We start from the raw sequence: 17,562 nt of genomic DNA on the forward strand, positions 1-17,562 counted from the left end.
TATCATGAGTGGTTCAGCAGAATCAGCAATATATGTAGCCTTCCAGCACCCGGTGTCAGCCTAACCACACACTGCACTGTCACATCATGTGGAAGACGGCTTTTCAAAGAAGGAAGTTACACGGGGCTGTCAGGCGCATGGCTGTAGGTGAGGCTTGTTTTTTTCATCACCCAGATATTCAGCTGCAATCTTTTTTGGGCTTATTCATTACTGCCATGTCCACCATTCCCCTTTAGTGTAAGTCAGGGGTTTTCAAAGTCTGAGACTGTGAGACCCAGACAAAGCTTTGAAAAAGGCAGCCCCCCCCCGATCAATTGCTGGGGGCCTATGGGATTATGATTATATTATTTGATCCCATAGTGGGAAATAATAGTAAAATTCCCTAAAACTACTGTATCTCTGAACAATCTCTTCAACCAAAGCACACACATTTAGGCTATTCTGTGATCTCCTTTTGATAACTAATGTTAAAAATGTCATATTGTTTCACTTCCATTCACTGAGCCTCCCCTGAAACTGTTTGGAGCCCCCCTGGGGAGGCCCGCCTCCCACTTTGAAAACCTCCAATGTAGGCTATTTTCTATTTTGGCAAAAGAGTGACATGAGTTCAATGACTTTTCAATGTGCTTATATTGTACATTGTACAATATGCACATTGGAAATTCACTGAACACGTTTCCTACAGATTTCCATTTAAAAAACAGCATACTTATTCAAGGCCTTGATTTGTTTTGAAGATTTTGTCTGGTGTTCGATATGACTTAGGAAGGTAGACATGCCCCTGCTATAAACTAGGTCATATCACTGTAGAAGAAGGTTGCTCTTTACAGCCACAAATAAAATAGAGATGAATGGAAGGGTTCCTACACGATTTCCATTTTTAAAATTCCATATTTTTCCCAGACGCAATGTTCTTGACTGCATGTGCTTTTGGTGGGTTTTTAATGCATGCTGACAGCAGCTGGGTAATGAGAGCATCCCTCTAGGCTCTATCTGAACATTATTCTTCATGGCAACAAAAACTGTGGACTCAAAGTGGGTCGACAAGAACATAAAAGCTAGAAATATGTATCACACCTAGCTGAACCTTTTTTGTGTGCAAATTCCAAAACTATTCAAGACCTGGAAATGATTAAATTAATTGTAATAATTCTCTAGACCTAAGAACCCTGATTGTACATTTCCAAGTATCCAAAATGGCTTCTAAATATCTTAATGGAAATCAATGACAATGAATAGTCTGAAGTGTTCAATATCACCACTCTTGAGCCAAGCACGTGTTGACTAAATTGTAGCTCACTCCATCAACAACTCATTCTGCATCTCTCATCTCAGGGTTTGTGCATATCCAAGGAACCTGTGTATTCTTTTGCATTGGCACGGCATATATCTGGTTTTGCAGCGACATCTAGTGGTGGACATCTCACACTGCCTAGCCTATCACAAAAACCATTTACAAAGCGAGTTCTGATTAATCCATGCAGCTGGAATAGGCATGATTACCAAAACAACCACCAGACACAATGCTGTGAGATTACATCTATAACGAATAAACTGTTGATTATTTTCTTTGGTCTATATACAATGTCACAAAATTGTGATAAATGTCAATCACTTTTCCCCAAAGCCCAAGATGACATCCTCAAATGTCTTCTATTGTCCTGACTAACAGTCCCAAACCAAAGGTAATCAGTTTACTGTCAGAAGAACAAAACGAAACCAGAAAATAGAAGCTGGAATGAGAGGAATTTCTTATCTTATTCCTTTATTCACTGTATAGAACATATAAAAGCAACACACACAAAAATACACGACAAATGTTGAGTTGAGTTAATTTTTTTCTCGAACAATCAACCATATAAAATACAATAAAAAGGATAAAACAAAAAACATAAACATTTGAATCCAACAAATTTCCTCAAAAAAGCAAAACAATTGAGTTTGAGAAGGAGCAGAAGGAAGCAAATGCTTATCTAGTCCTGCCCCTTTCTTCACAATATCATAACAAATCTCTTACAATGTTAAAATAAAAATAGAATAAAGAAAAAACAAACAAACTACATCCGCCTCTACATCCGGCACATGCATCTACCACTCAGTGCTGACGAAGTCCCACAGCTGGTCACTGACATCAGTCTTAGATTTCAAAGATGAGTCGATGTTGATGGGAGTGGCGAGTTCTGCACCATAGTGCACTGCAAGAGGAAAACCAGAGTGGCAATATAAACACTTCAGCTGACACACACACACACACACACACACACACACACGATAGTGACAAAATACTAATGAAAGACCAGTACCTCCTTTGCAAATGTGTGGCTCTGTGTCATGTTCCCACTTGATGTTGGTTATTTGGTAGTACAGCTTAGCCTTGTCACTGTTGGGAAAGAAAAATTACTCATCAGGAAATACGCCACAAGTGTATTTACCGCCCAGCCCATCCAGAATGCAACACCACCACCACCCCACCCACCCACACTGGATTTGTGCGAGATCATGACGATCACATGACAAAATCAACTTGCCACGCTCCAATCTATTGGTTTGAACCCCAACCACCAGTGGTTCACACCAATCAGCATCCAGAGGCAGCTACAGTACAGGCTGACTTTAGTGTGACGCCAGCGAGAGTGAGCCTGTGATAGACAGATGGTTCATCCAATCACCTGCCAGGTATTTTTTTGAAAGTGCCTGCCCAACACCTGACAGCTTATTTGAAGGCAGTGTAGGACTGAAATGCTGGGAGAGCTCAAAACCGTGTGTAAAAAAAAAAAAAAAGATTTCTGGAGTGTTCATGATTCGTTTCTACATATTGTCATGCATTATCACTTCTCACTCAGTTTTTCCCATACATAAAGGAATTTATGGCGCACCGCCACAAAAGGATTTTGACCGCCACAAGATGTTGACAAAAAAAAAAAAAAAATTACAGTGCACCTGAACGCAACATGCAAGATACCCGCTGAATAAGTGTCCAAATATTCATGTCATTCTGGCCAATACTTCTGTTATAGCATTTCAGTCTGGAATATGGAATATCTTCCAATAATCTATGATTTAGCTGCTAAATTGTCAAATATCGCCATCTGCTCGCTACCCAGGCACTTATGTATGTACTTAACCTAACTAACTTAACCTAACTAACTATCCGGTGTGCACAACATTGTCAGCCTAAACTCCGGCTGACACCCCAAAAACCTACAATCCGCTACAGAAAAATGTATATTGTTTGTTTATTAACTGGCCCCTCGCCTTCTATCATTTCACGAAAGTGGCCCCCGGGCAAAGCAAGTTGAGTATCCCTGACCTATAGGGAGAAATTTAGTTTGTCATTGTAAACCCACAGCACAGTAATGATGACATGTTCTTCATAGATCTAGCCTTTTAATTTTGCTCTTAAGCTTTCTCAAAGTACACCAAATTCATGCATTTTACTTTAAAATGTTTTTAAAAAATCGCGCGTCTGCGGTCCCCCACCACAAATACTCAAAATCCTGTGGGAAACACTGTCACTGCAATAATATGAGTCTAGCCCAGTGTTTTTCAAATCCACGTTCACTAAAATACTATTTTCCAGGAAAGGAAAAAGCAATAGGTATTATTTTTTTGGCATGTATGGTTAGCTAGAAGGTAACGAAAAATATGTTTAACTGCAACGTGTCTTTAAAGACAACCCCAGATAGCTAGTTCCTGGTACAAACTGATGGAGATAGTAATGCTAACTGAACATCTGTGTGACTCACATTGCAGAAGGGATGATCTCTGTGGTGTCTTCCTCCACCTCCTGCTCCAGGGCATCAAGCTCGCGCTCACCGTTTCTCAGCCTCTCCAACTCTCTCTGTAGGAACCTGGAGTTGAGTTAAGGCTGCCAACAAAGAGTTCTACCCTCTTGGTAGCTTTGCATTGGTACATAATTGACAAGAGCAATACAGAATTTTTTTTAATGCCATAAGTCCTCTCTCCTGATTTGGGATAAACGTTTAATCCATGAGGGAGGAATATGGGTTGCAGTGAAGGCAGAAATTGAAGAGGTTTTCTGTTTTGTTTGTTTATAATAGCATCTGGGCAATTTAGAGGTTTTCGAGGCTAGCAGTGTATTGTCATGTGAGGTGCTGAAACTGCACAGGTCAAGGTCATCACAAGTATGTCTCAAAGGACAAAGAGCATACCTAGATCTACATGTCAACTATAGGGGTGGGACAAAATATCGATACCCACGTTATCGCGATATTTCCACCCGCGATACGTTATCGATACACTGGCGCCAAGTATCGATATGTTTATTAATTAATTAATTTTTTTTTTTTTTTTTTTTTTTTTTTTTTTTTTTTTTTTTTTTTTAAATAAACAGGCTAAAATATTATGCTGTGTGTGGTAGTTGAAACATAGTTTCAAGTTTACTTTATTTATGTTTGTAGTTGAAACAAAAACATAACTACTGTAGGCTACATGAATGGAAATGTTTGATCATTAATATCTACTTTTAGAAATTATATAGGTAGGTAGGTAGGTTATATAGGTTTTCTTGTTTTAATAGTAATAATAAAAAGACTTAATGTGTAACTTTTCCTCCGTGGTATCGAAAATGGTATGAGTGAGTGAGTGAACTCAGAGAGTTCATGTCAATTCTGCTAATAAATGCATAATACATGATTTTTTGCCTTCAGAGGTATTTTTTTCACTTGTTACACAGGTATCGTGATGTATCGTCTTCCAATATATCGCAGTATCGCAGTATCGTGATATATCGTTATCGAGGGCCAAGTATCGTGACGATATCGTATCGTGAGCTACTCAGCGATTCCCACCCCTAGTCAACTATAGCAGTGGTTCTCAAAGTGGGGTCCAGGGACCCCCAGGGATCATTTGGCGGGTTCCCCAGCAAAAAGGGGGGAACCCATTTTCACTATAATTCCATCCATAAGTAACACAATGACAGAATGTGCTGTAGGTCTGTTTTGGTCATGGGTTTCATACACTTTCTGTAATATAAAACATCTAAAAGCAAAAATCTTATCAAATGGGGGGGTCCGTGGTCTATTTTGTCCGTTTGGGGGTTCTTGACATGAAAAGGTTTGAGAGAACCACTGAACAGAATTATGTAACATAAACCATGAAGCAAAACAAAAAAACACAAAAGCAAGGTTTATCGAGACATAGCAAGCCTACCTATCCGGCATCACCAGCCTTAGAATTAAAAACTCTAGAGAGAACCATATTAGGAAACGGGAATAAAACCTTGAGTGACAGGTTCATAGTACACATCCATTCATCTAGCTGCCTATCTAGGTTGCTCACAACACGGTCAGATTTAATAGCTGCATGGAGGGTTCAGCATCCGGCCGATTGGCCCGACTTCGGTAGGATGCAAGGTGAAAAGCTTTGTGCATCAAGGCCAGAAAGGATTAGTCTACTAACTATACCATGTTTGTTTTTCTGATAATCCTGCTCATTTCACTGTGTGTGTGTGTGTGTGTGTGTGTGTGTGTGTGTGTGTGTGTGTGTGTGTGTGTGTGTGTGTGTGTGTGTGTGTGTGTAGAAAGCGTAGGAAGCTCATGCACTGTGTCATAGGCACAATAAATCATGGTTGTTCTAGTACAGTAATAGCGCTTCCAGTGTGGGACAGTCGCTTTCCTTTTTCTAAACTACATGAAGGAGAAGTTAAGTATGGATGTCAGTTTACCACCTGAAATTAATCTAAAACAAAAAATAATAATTGCACAGCTGTTGAGGGCCACCCAATATTAATCCTCATCTGGGAATATGTATAAAAGATACTGTAGTTCAGACTCGCCGTTCTGGCTCCTGGCTGTGAGCTGCTTCAGGTCCTCCTCCAGGGTCTCCAGCACACTGTTCCTTTGCTTCTTCTGCTCCTCCATGTCCAGCAACCTCTGGCTCACACTTTCCTCCTTCTGAGCCACATCTGTGGAGGAAGAAGAGAGTCCAAGAGACCATGAGAACCTTAACCTATTGATACCTGATGCAGCATTTGCATGTATATCCCTAATTTGTGTGTGTATCCCTTTAAGATTTAAAGGTCAATGGGTTAATGCAAAAGGTTATAGTGACCAGGCAGGTGCTGGGCCACATGTCCAATTCAGAATCACCGTGATTCACCAAGTCAAGCACAAGTAATGCCACCTGGCTACTACCACACAGGACTGACACACTAGGTAGGTGCAATAAACAATATGGCCTTGCACAGTACAGACGAGACATAACGTCAATCACAAATTCACAACAAAGCCAACAAAAAGTCCAATATAGCAGCATCGGCAATTCGGCATAGTTGGTAAAAGCACTAAGGGGTGTACTGAGTGTAGTGTGATATAGTGCACTGGTTCCCAACCTTTTTTGTGTTGTGTAAATGGTCATGTACCCCTTGAGCTGTTCTACCATGCCAATAGTACGCCTCACTCATGCATATTGATAATTCTCCTACATTTGTTATATTAGACTTATATTAAACTTTTAGTCAGGCCTCTCGAACACATCTCATTATTAAATGAAAATCATTTGAATTAGTCCTCTTTAATACAATTCTGACACCAACAGTTTTCAATTGGAAAAAGTCGTCAGTTTTTATGATGTTGGCAATACATTGTAATGCCCAATCTTTCCAACAACTACCCCCTGCAAGCTGCTCAAGTACCCCTAGGGGTACACATACCCCTGGTTGGGAATCAGTGATATAGTGGTGTGTGTGTGTGTGTGTGTGTGTATAGGTGTGTACCATAAGATCACAATTCAGAGTAGGTTGAAGCTATATTAGGTTCTAAATTAGATTTTATCATTCTCAGGACCAGTGAACATTTCATGTTAACAATACGTTAGTAGCCTACTTTCGACAATGCATTGAGGGTTATGGAGGGACAGGGATATACATTCATTTTTATATATTAGACAACAATAGACAAATGCTGAATCGCTTAACGTTACCTTGTAAAATCTGTGTCATAATCTTCTTGGTTTCTACATGTCGGTCAAAGAAGGCCTGCTGCTCATCTCTCACGCGCCCCGAGTGTTGCTCAGGTTTGCAGCTGTTGATCAATTCGAGCAAAGCCTCCTCCGAATGCTCCAGATCTTGAACAGTAAATATAGCTTGATCCATTGTGGTGACACTGGCAGCTACCGCACCTGCCGAACACACAATATGGCACATTAAGATCAAGATACTGCATTTCTATCAGTTACTGAGCATGGACCTGAGTGATAGTCGCTGTGCCTGCCACTTCTTCTTCTGTTTTGTTGTTTTACGGCGGTTGGCATCCAAAATGTTGTATTACAGCAAGCCACTGCCAGCGAAGTCTGAATTCATTGACGTTAGCACTGAACTAGCAACGTTTAGCTTCCTGGCTAGCTACGCTAACGTTACATCCTGAAAACCTCCACACAACTCAACATTATATGCAATGTTTCCAACATGCAGTGGCGACTGTTTATGGAAGAAATACCCCAACGTTAAATATCGTCCCAATAGTAGGCAAATTACAGCATACCAGATAACTAAATCGGAGAACTATTATTTTCCGTTGTTTCAAAACTTGACATGTAGCGCGCCTCAAAATCACATCCAGTGACGCAATCTTCTTCTTCTTCTATGGTTTTATGGCGGTTGGCAAACAGCTTTTTGTGCATTACCGCCACCTACTGGAGTTTGACGTCTTCTTCATAGTGGAATCTATTTACAGTGTTCATCATGTATCCACGGTCCACCCAGTGCTCCCATTCGATAGTATGTCCATTCTACGACTCAGTCGGCGGGAACTCATCCCTCAGCGCCTTCTCGATCTCCTCTCCGATACTTGAAGTTTAACAGATCTAAGCAGCTGTGATTCATTCTGAGGTTGTTGTTTTTTGCCTTCAAAACCTTGTTTAAAAAACCTCAGAGACATGTTTTCAACAGCTCATGTTTACTAACTGACAATCTGACTGTGTTTTCATTCTTGAAGGCTGCAGTTGACTGTTAGCACTGCAATATGTTTCCTGGGCATGTAATCCAGTACATTTTGCTTGGTGGTTCAGATATGCTATGTGGATTCATGAGTGTAAAAATCTTAAACATTTTAAATTGTCAAGCTAAATTCCGGCTGGCACCCCAAAAACCTACAATCCGCTACAGAAAAATGAATATGATTGTTTGTTTATAAACTATCTCCTGGCATCATGTCATATTGCAAAAGTGGAAGTGGCCCCTGTCCAAAGCAAGTTGACTAGACTAGAAACAGGAGAGTTCCACACTCTGCAGCAGAGTTGTACTACACCTGTACCACCACAGTGTGGCGCCAAAATTGTTTAAATGATCTACAAGTAGCCTCCAAGAGAGTGGTATCTGCAATCCGTTTTTAATTACAGATGTGTTGTCCACAAGTAGCCCTGCAACAATTAAAAATTACATTGATAGACACTATTACGTTCGTTTTTCTCAATGCAGGCTACATCCTCTCTGTTGGAGGCAGTGTGCTGAAATAAATCTTTGACAGATTTGTCTACTTGAAAACAGGAAAAACCTTGTCAGGATACAGACGCCTCGGCTCCCGCAACCGCAATTCGCTCTCTGTCTCGCTGGAAGATTGTGGAAGAAACTGCCCATATCCGTTGAGATTAACCTCGCGTCACCAGGCTCTTCTCGGCGAGAAAGAGCCTGGCCTCCCTTTACAAGTGATTTTGTCACCCTGCCTGTTTCCGGCCTAGAGCCCGCCCTAGACAGGAAACAACAGCGGAAATAGCTCGTTAACTTGACAATCAGACACAACGAAAGAGAAAATAAAACGGCAAACAACAAAACAAAAGATGGACGTACCGAACGCAGTTTTTGTAGAAACATCGTGGATTCACAATATCACATATTTTAAGCCAATACAGAAGCTTTACTTTTTAAACAAATGGCCAGTTGATGGAATAGTTATAACGCTAGTTGTCTGTCCGCTGTTATCCATAACTGTTGTAATGTAGCCTACATTACAACAGTTGAAGCATATCTGCTGCCTGTGCTGGGAAAGACATGGACATTGATCATACGATTTCACATGGCGAGTACTTCATTGTTTTGGCTCTCCAGTAGTCTCGGTTTCCAGACGTTTGGTGAGCGGCGCCAACAGCGCCACCTAACCACCAAAACGGATTAAGACTGAGAGCTGACTCTCCAGAAACCTTCCTCGGCAGTGACTAGAAATGTGCTACGCTACTATTACAACTTGTGTTGTTGTTGTTGTTCTTTTCAGGCTCTAGCTAACGTAACCTCGCCGCGTCAAGGTAACGGCAACAAAGACGTTTTTTGGCGCACTTATTTCCGGTGTTGTTTCCTGTTTCCTTGGTTTACGCCCCCATGACACAAAGCGGAGTAAAGGGTGCCCAGACCCCAGACTACGTAACGTTGTGATCCCCTTCCCTCATGGTTTCCCCACGGTGGGCCCACCCCTGCGACTGACTGTTGAATTGCGTCACATCCGTTTAAACGAGTCAGCTCGTGGTCAGATCTTTACAGTCTATGGGTCAGATCCAGCATCCAGTTGCTAGCCAGTAGCCAGGCTAGCCATTGTTAGCAATAACAGTTGATAACAATGCATTGTTATCTGCTGCAGCAACATATCCTTATATCCTTTCACGAGTTTATTTTATAAACTGAAGACTCGTGTGTGCGGATGATATCACGAATATATAAACTGGAACATGGGCTCCGTTTAACTCCAAGGGGAAGAGTAAGCTATTCTCTTCGCGTGTTCTCTAACGTTAAGTTAGCTGAGCTGTTGGAGCTTTAAAGGAAGAAGCAACAATTCCCTTTGTACATTGAGTGACTTTTGTCGTGTTTACTGGAGCTTTGAAAGATAAAGTTTGTCAGTAAATAGTTCAGGAGGAAAAGTTATTGTCACTTTGTGAAAATGAAAATGTCTAAAGTCCAGAAACTGAGAGCTGTGGTGAAGCAGCGCCTAACTGTGGCTGTTGAAGAGATATTTGGGCTGTTTGAAAGAACGATAGAAGAGTACGAGGAGGAAACTGCTCGTTCAAAGGAGGTGATCGACCGACAACGAAAACTGCTGGACGCTGTGCGGTTACACAGAGAAGCCTTGCCACTAGACCTCCAGCAGCTGTTGGTAATTAAAGAAGAGGTTCCCGCTGAGCAGCAGGAGTGGAGCCCCAGTCTGGACCAGGAGGACCCAGAGGCAGAGCCCCCACACATTAACGAGGAACTCCGGACCAGGCAGGAGGGAGAACAGCTTCAGGAGGCCCCAGAGCCTCCACACATTAAAGAGGAACAGGAGGAACTCTGGATCAGTCAGGAGAGAGAGCGGCTTCAAGGGCTGGAGGAGGTTGATATCACCAAGTTCCCATTCACTCCTGTCTCTGTGAAGAGTGAATATGAGGAAGATAAACCTCAGTCCTCACAGCTTAATCAAAGCCAAACTGAGAACAGATTGGCAGAGCCTCTAGCCAGCAGCTCAATTGAACAGATGAAAACAGAAGCTGATGGAGTAGACTGTGGAGTATCAGAACCAGCCAAGAACCTATATCCAGCAAGTAATTTACAACAAACTAGTAATGACAAGACTTCAGACTCTTCTGAACCTGAGACTAAAGACGATGAAGAATGGATGGAAACTAGTGAACCTCATTCAGGTTTAGACTCACAGAAAAACAGCAAAGTTCTTGTGAAGAAACACTTCAGTTGCCCAGTTTGTGGTAAAAAGTTTGCTAATACATACTTAAAGACACACATGATAGTCCACACAGGTGAGAAGCCATTTCATTGTTCAGTCTGTGGTAAAGGTTTTGGTCGTAAATCACACTTGAAGTCACACATGATATTCCACACAGGTGAGAAGCCATTTAATTGTTCAGTCTGTGGTAAAGCTTCTGGTCGTAAAGCAGACTTGAAAAGACACATGAAAGTCCACACACGTGAGAAACAATGTGGTAAAGGTTTTGGTTATAAATCATGCTTGAAGTCACACATGATAGTCCACACAGGAGAGAAACACAATCTAATTGCAGAGTCTGTGGTAAAGCTTTTGTTGATAAAGGAAACTTTAAGAGACACATGATAATCCACACAGGAGAGAAACAATTTAATTGCTCACTCTGTGGTAAAGGTTTTTGGTCATAAAGAACAGTTGAAGTCACATGATAATCCACACAGGAGAGAAACTATTTAATTGCTCACTCTGTGGTAAAGGTTTTGCTCATAAAGGATAGTTGAAGAAACACATGATCATCCACACAGGAGAGAAACAATTTATTTGCTCAGTCTGCAGTAAAGGTTTTGATCATGAAGCAGAATTGAAGAAACACATGATAGTCCACACAGGAGACAAACAGTTTAATTGTTCAGTCTGTGGTAAAGGTTTTGGTCTTAAAACACGCTTGAAAAGACATGATAATCCACACAGGAGAGTAAACACTGAATTGCCATCTGGTGGAGGGGGGATTTGAGTGTTTATGTATGCAAGTATGTACTGTGCGTACGCACATGCTTTGTTGAGTCACATGAACGCGAAACCAAGACTTAAGACACGTGTTTGTGTCTAGTATAAGATGTAGCTACATGAATATACACTATAGGTTATATAGGCTACATTGTAGCCTATATAACCTATAGTGTATATTTATGTAGTTAATGATGAATATGAATGAAGTATGTGTATGACAGCATAGGATGTGTGTATATATAGTCACTATATATACACACATCCTATGCTGTCATATACATACTTCGTAAATATACATGTATGTCTTCGGTAAATATACACTATACTATACACTATATTATAGTGTATATTTACCGGTATGTAGTTATGATGAATATGAAGACCCATCTGTCTCACCACTGTGTAACAGGTGTCATGTATCCGAGGGCACTTTGTCTCATGCTTTCTGGTTTTGTCCTTTACTGACTGGATTCTGGACCAAGGTATTTAACTGGTATTCTAAGGCCTACAGGATAGCCCTTCAGCCAGAGGCAGAACTCGCAATCCTCGGCTGCTCGGAGTCCTCTTTGGACTTCCCTACAGCTGTGCAACAAGCTCTGGCACAGGGGACAATTGTTGCCAAGAAACTAATTTTGCAGGAATGGAAGTCCCCCTCTCCACCCTCCTTTCAGCGGTGGCTGGCGGATATGATTTCTGTTATACGGATGGAGAGACTCAGGTTCCTGAGGACCAACTCACTTGGAACATTTTTTGTTGTTTGGGACCCGTTTCTAGCCTACCTCAACGTGGTCAGGGACGGCAGGTGATTCGCCTGACTGACCTCCCTTGGACCCCCCTATGCAGGATCCTATTCACAATATTAATTAATTTATTTTTATTTTCTATTTTTACAACCACAACCATGTTGTAGCATTGGAGTGTGTATGTGTGTACGCGTGTGTTTTTGTTGTTTTTTGTTTTTGTTTTGTTTCTGTCAGAGTTTGTTCGTTCTGGTATAAAGGAACAGAAAAAAAAATTAAGAGAAGAGAAATTGGCACCAAATAATCATGCAGTGCATCATGACTTTATTTTTCTTCTCCCTTATTTCTGTTTATTTTTTCATCTTCTGTCACTGTCCAGATCAATGTTGTGTCTGAGCTGCCATGCTCTTGTTTTTGTTTGTTAAAATCAGAAAAACCAAATAAAAAAAATATATATAAAAAAAAAGATGAATATGAAGTATGTATATGACAGTGTAGGATGTGTATATATAGTATATAGTGTATACGGTAGTATAGTGTATATTTATGTAGTTAATGAATATGAAGTATGTATATGACAGTATAGGATCATGTGTGTGTATATACCGGTAGTATGCTTATAATACTCGTCCAATGTCGATGAAATAATGACCACGCTTCATACTGATGTCTTTTGAAGTTATTTCTCTTTCTCAATCTCAGCAGACACAATGAAAACTAAAAGAAAAAAACAGAAAAAGGTTCAAATTATAAGTGTAATTTTAAAGTCTCTCCAGCAATTGGTATACAATTTCAAACATGCTAGCACAACAGAAATGTCCTGAAATAAACATAAAAAAACACAGGATAATAAGATGTAAATATCCCATGTGCAAGCACTTACTAGAGAGTCTTTTGATGGTATCTGCAACACTGAAGTGGCTAATGATGGAATTTGACACAGAGGGGCGAGGGTTAAAAGAGTCATTGGAGTCATCAGGTGATAACCCCCCTTCACCGGCGTTTGGACGACAAAACCACTACACCTCTAGAGGGCTCGTCGGCAACACCTGGCGTCCCAGGTGTGCCCTCCTCTGCTTTCAACCCTCCCCTCTGTGTCGTCTCCCACAGTTTATCAGCAGCACCGGGCAACAGCTTCCGTGCCAACTCCAACTCCTCCATGACAGTGGTATTGATGCACTGCAAACTTTGGTTTACATCCCGTTGCTGTGCTTCACTCGACTGATTTGACCTTGCCTTCGCAGATGTATGACAGTCAGAAGGGTATAGTCAACGCGAGGCCTCTGTCCCTCCTCCCTCCAACACGGAAGCCTGTGGGCAACAGCCTCCGTGCCCGAGTCAGACTCCTCCATGACACCATTCTCCCTCAAACACCGAAGCTTGTGGCCCGCCGCTGCGATTCCTGTGGTGCTCTCTTGCACTGTGCTCGTGTTGCTCATAGTCGTTTCCGGTCCAAAGTCTATTACCGCGATATCAGCCGATGAGTCCTCTTCCGCCCCCACTCTCGCAGACTCCGGGGGTATTCTCTTATATTTACTTTTCGTAGCTAAAGCGGGTGTTTCCAACGTGCTGAAAAGCCTGGGAAACTACAGCCATGGGAAGCTAACCCATGCCTGTCCCGGTGGGGTCTGTTCCCTCCTGTCAGCTGTCTCTCCATGCTGCCACAAGGACTTTCCCCTGTCGTCAGCTGACCTTTCTCAGCAGTCACTGGACAAATCCAGAACATCAGATTGAAAAAACACAGGATAATAAGATGTAAATATCCCTTGTGCAAGCACTTACTAGAGAGTCTTTTGATGGTATCTGCAACACTGAAGTGGCTAATGATGGAATTTGACACAGAGGGGCGAGGGTTAAAAGAGTCATTGGAGTCATCAGGTGATAACCCCCCTTCACCAGCGTTTCGACGACAAAACCACTACACCTCTAGAGGGCTCGTCGGCAACACCTGGCGTCCCAGGTGTGCCCTCCTCTGCTTTCAACCCTCCCCTCTGTGTCGTCTCCCACAGTTTATCAGCAGCACCGGGCAACAGCTTCCGTGCCAACTCCAACTCCTCCATGACAGTGGTATTGATGCACTGCAAACTTTGGTTTACATCCCGTTGCTGTGCTTCACTCGACTGATTTGACCTTGCCTTAATAAAATACAATTGTTGACATCAACAGACATTTTACACAAATGAAAGACAATTACCGTGTGTGCCTTTTGAACCACGTGCAGAATGGTGTTAGTTTGGGGCTATATATGTCTTTCCTCTGCAGCAGCCATGCCCATGTTGACCAATTACTTAAATGAAGTGCACTAAATTTTTAAGCAACATTGGGCTATTTTAAGGTGGTATATTTTTTAGACTACTTTTATCAAAGTTACCTTTTTAACATCTTGTAAAAATGTTAATGACTATGAACTCAACCATGAATTTATGGCAGAATGAATGAAATAAAGAAGTATGAATTATGAAATATAACCACGTCAATGAAACCTGTCTCTGGGACAGTTAAGGCTTATTTGATGTAGTATGATATGTACTATGGTGCTAAGCCCTTTATATCACAGACAACCATGGTGCACATCACTATCAGAGACACTGAATATTTGTACACTGAACAACTCAGGGAATGTTTACTCAAATATGATTGGACTAAAACAGGCCTTCCAGAGCGCTCTGACATTTGGTTGGACCACAGTGCTACACCCACCCAGATCAAAGAATTAACTTTTTTCTTTTTCTTTTTTTGTATTTAGCTTGAGAGTGGATCACTTTTCTTATTCAACTTGTCTGTCATAAGGGTTGATAGTTGATTTAAATTGTGGACCAGTGATGCCATTTGTGCATGAATGACATCACAGGTGAAGTTCGCCCTTAAGTTGTGCAATCAGGTGTATGACAGTCACACACAAAAATACTTGTGCCCCAAATAATACTTAATTTCTTCACTGTTCAAAAAAATAAATGAAAAAATCTGGCTCAGAAATGAAGGTACATGGTTGTTTTGATTTTTATTCTGTTGTTTAATAATCTGGATATGAAATGCATTGCATCATCTTTGCTGTTTGTCTATCTGTGAGATTAAGATGAAACTGGACGGACAAACCCTGTCTTTATTTTGTCACAAACACCATGGCCTGCACACACGTCGTGCACAGCGCCCAGTACACACACACGCATGCTTTGGAGGCGCGGTGAAATTTGTCCTCCGTGTTTGACCCATCCTGGCTCGTCCTCCTCCATGGTCAGGCCAGGAGTGGTGGGCAGCTGCAGTGAAGCGCCCGGGGACCAACTTCCAACCACCGCTGGTCAGATGACGATCTTCTGCATGTTTTTAGTTGGGGTGGAGGAACCCCAGGGAGCCCGGGAAGAAACATGCAAACTCCACACAGAAAAGCCCTTTCGACGAGATAGCCCAACTGGGCGGTTGGCCCTGGGGACATGGGAGGCACACACCCTCAGCGTCCATAGCGTCCCAGGCAGGAATCAAACCCAGCATCTTCTAGCTGTGAGGCGACAGTGCTACTACTGCGACAACGTGCCCCCCAAGTTTGCTGATAATATTTCTATCATGTTAACTCTGTGTCATGTTAACTGGTGTATTCAGAGCAAATAGAGAGATATAGAGCATTATCACCATGCTATATATATATCTCCCTCTTTGCTCTGAATGAGTGAGAAAACGGGAAAATACTGAATAATTACATCACAACAGTATAATCCTAAATGTTAACTCATTGAGTGCCAGCCACTTTTGGAGAACGGACGCTCCCAGTGCCAGAGTTTCAGAGCGTTTTCAGTGATTTCTCGAGGCCCACAGAATATTGTGTGATATTACTATGTAAACACCGAACACGCATAAAGAACGATGAGACTCTTCTATAATCTGCAAAAAAAAGTTTATTGATACCATTTTCCGTTCTTTAGTTATGAGCCGGAGAAGATAGGTTGTTGAGCAAAAAGACACGTTTCAATTTAGAATCTGAGATATTCAGCCTTTTGTGAAAGGAAGCATTTCAAGCACATCATTGACTCTGAAACTAATATTTTCTGATGTAATGACACCTCAAAAATAATTTCCTTCAATAAAAGAGTGAAAACAAAGGAATTTTGTTTGGCCAAATAATATTTTTTAGCTGCAACCAGCAGCGCTGGCCCCTGCGTGCGCAGACCCTACACCTTCTTGCTGGTCTTGATTTACTGCTGGTGGGCATCAGATAGCCTATTCTAGCTTGTTTGCTCTCTGTGCATCGAGCCTGCTGCTGCCTGGGTCTGTGTGTACTGTCAATGGTTGTATGCTGTAGTGCCCTGCGTGCCCCACCCCCCTCCTCCTCCTCCTCCGTGGTGGGAGGAGTGTCTCTGGGGCTCTGCTGCGAGTGCGTTTGCTCTGCGCGTTTGCTCTGCACTGAAAAGTGCGCTGCATCCCCCCGCTTTTTTACAGCGTGTCGCCGGCTCCCAGCTGAGAATAATGTAACTTTTCAGAAAGCTGCTGGTGTCGGCAACTAAATCATATGGAGGGGCTATCGCAGCGGACACGGATGGGGCTCAATTGTGGCAGCAGATGACTGCTGTTCACAGGCACAGCTAACGTTATGCTTCATGCATATCGATGCGATTTCCGTTTCCCCATGACTTCTTCTCTCTTTTTTCCTCGCCTTTCTCTAATCTGGAGAGCACTGTCGCCACCTAATGGGTCCCTAAAATAGCTTTTACACATTCAACAGCCACCATACTTTCACAGGAGATGGATCTGGCTTTGATGCACGTCCCACCGTCAAAAAACACAATTGACGAACATACTTGTCCTTGGCACTCTACGTTACTAAACCAATTGACGAACATACTCGTCCATGGCACTCAATGAGTTAATTTAAAATGAGATATTTCTCTAAATATGGCTAAAAAATGTAAAAAAGTCCCTTCCTCCCAGCACCCCCTACTTAAAGTGACTTCCAGCGGCCCTGCATGCGTATTTGATTGAAAAACCTCAGGTGGAGTAGTGGTAGAGATCTGTTCTGTAAGGCGGGGGTGACCACTTTTCAGGCGCTCCTGAGAAATCTGATGTACAAATTCATTTGTTGATTGAACGTTCAGGCGCTCCTGAGAAATCTGATGTACAAATACATTTGTTGATTGAACGTGTCTCAGAATGTCATTAAGTTGCTGACTGATCCTGGGTTAAGTACTGTGAGATACCAGTCACGTGGAAATTCTGGTAGGATTGCCTTTTATAGTTTTTGTTTTTAGTGCTCTCATCTGTTTTCTTGTGTCCTTCTTTAATTGTGTATGTGTCATTTATGGACTATGCGTCTGCCAATAAAGTTGATTGATATTACAAAACATAGGAATGGTCACCCACCTATCCTTTTCTATCTAGCGTCAGTCATTCAAATACCTCATTTT

At 41.9% G+C, this 17,562-nt stretch overlaps 1 protein-coding gene across 1 annotated transcript; it reads right to left on the reverse strand.

The window, feature by feature from the left end:
- Positions 1-1,775: 1,775 nt before the first annotated feature.
- Positions 1,776-7,580, reverse strand: spc24 (SPC24 component of NDC80 kinetochore complex). The gene is made up of 6 exons (XM_083648774.1): positions 7,503-7,580; positions 6,943-7,140; positions 5,782-5,926; positions 3,747-3,851; positions 2,304-2,380; positions 1,776-2,195 (listed from the first exon to the last, which is right to left on the reverse strand). Exons 2-6 carry the CDS (start codon positions 7,112-7,114, stop codon positions 2,089-2,091), a joined length of 606 nt encoding a protein of 201 aa, XP_083504900.1. The 5' UTR covers positions 7,115-7,140; positions 7,503-7,580; the 3' UTR covers positions 1,776-2,088.
- Positions 7,581-17,562: the final 9,982 nt, after the last annotated feature.

This window comes from Poromitra crassiceps, assembly GCF_964638095.1.
Source record: "Poromitra crassiceps genome assembly, chromosome: 13".
In the NCBI taxonomy this organism is placed as follows: domain Eukaryota; kingdom Metazoa; phylum Chordata; class Actinopteri; order Beryciformes; family Melamphaidae; genus Poromitra; species Poromitra crassiceps.

Bases quoted from the DNA above. Each gene is read 5' to 3' on its own strand.
- spc24 (XM_083648774.1), bottom strand. From the start codon at position 7,114: ATGGATCAAGCTATATTTACTGTTCAAGATCTGGAGCATTCGGAGGAG. The intron at 5,927-6,942 runs GTAACGTTAAGC...CTTCCTCCACAG, and splicing joins TATGACACAGATTTTACAAG to ATGTGGCTCAGAAGGAGGAA. The intron at 2,196-2,303 runs GTACTGGTCTTT...TTCCTCTTGCAG, and splicing joins GCCACACATTTGCAAAGGAG to TGCACTATGGTGCAGAACTC.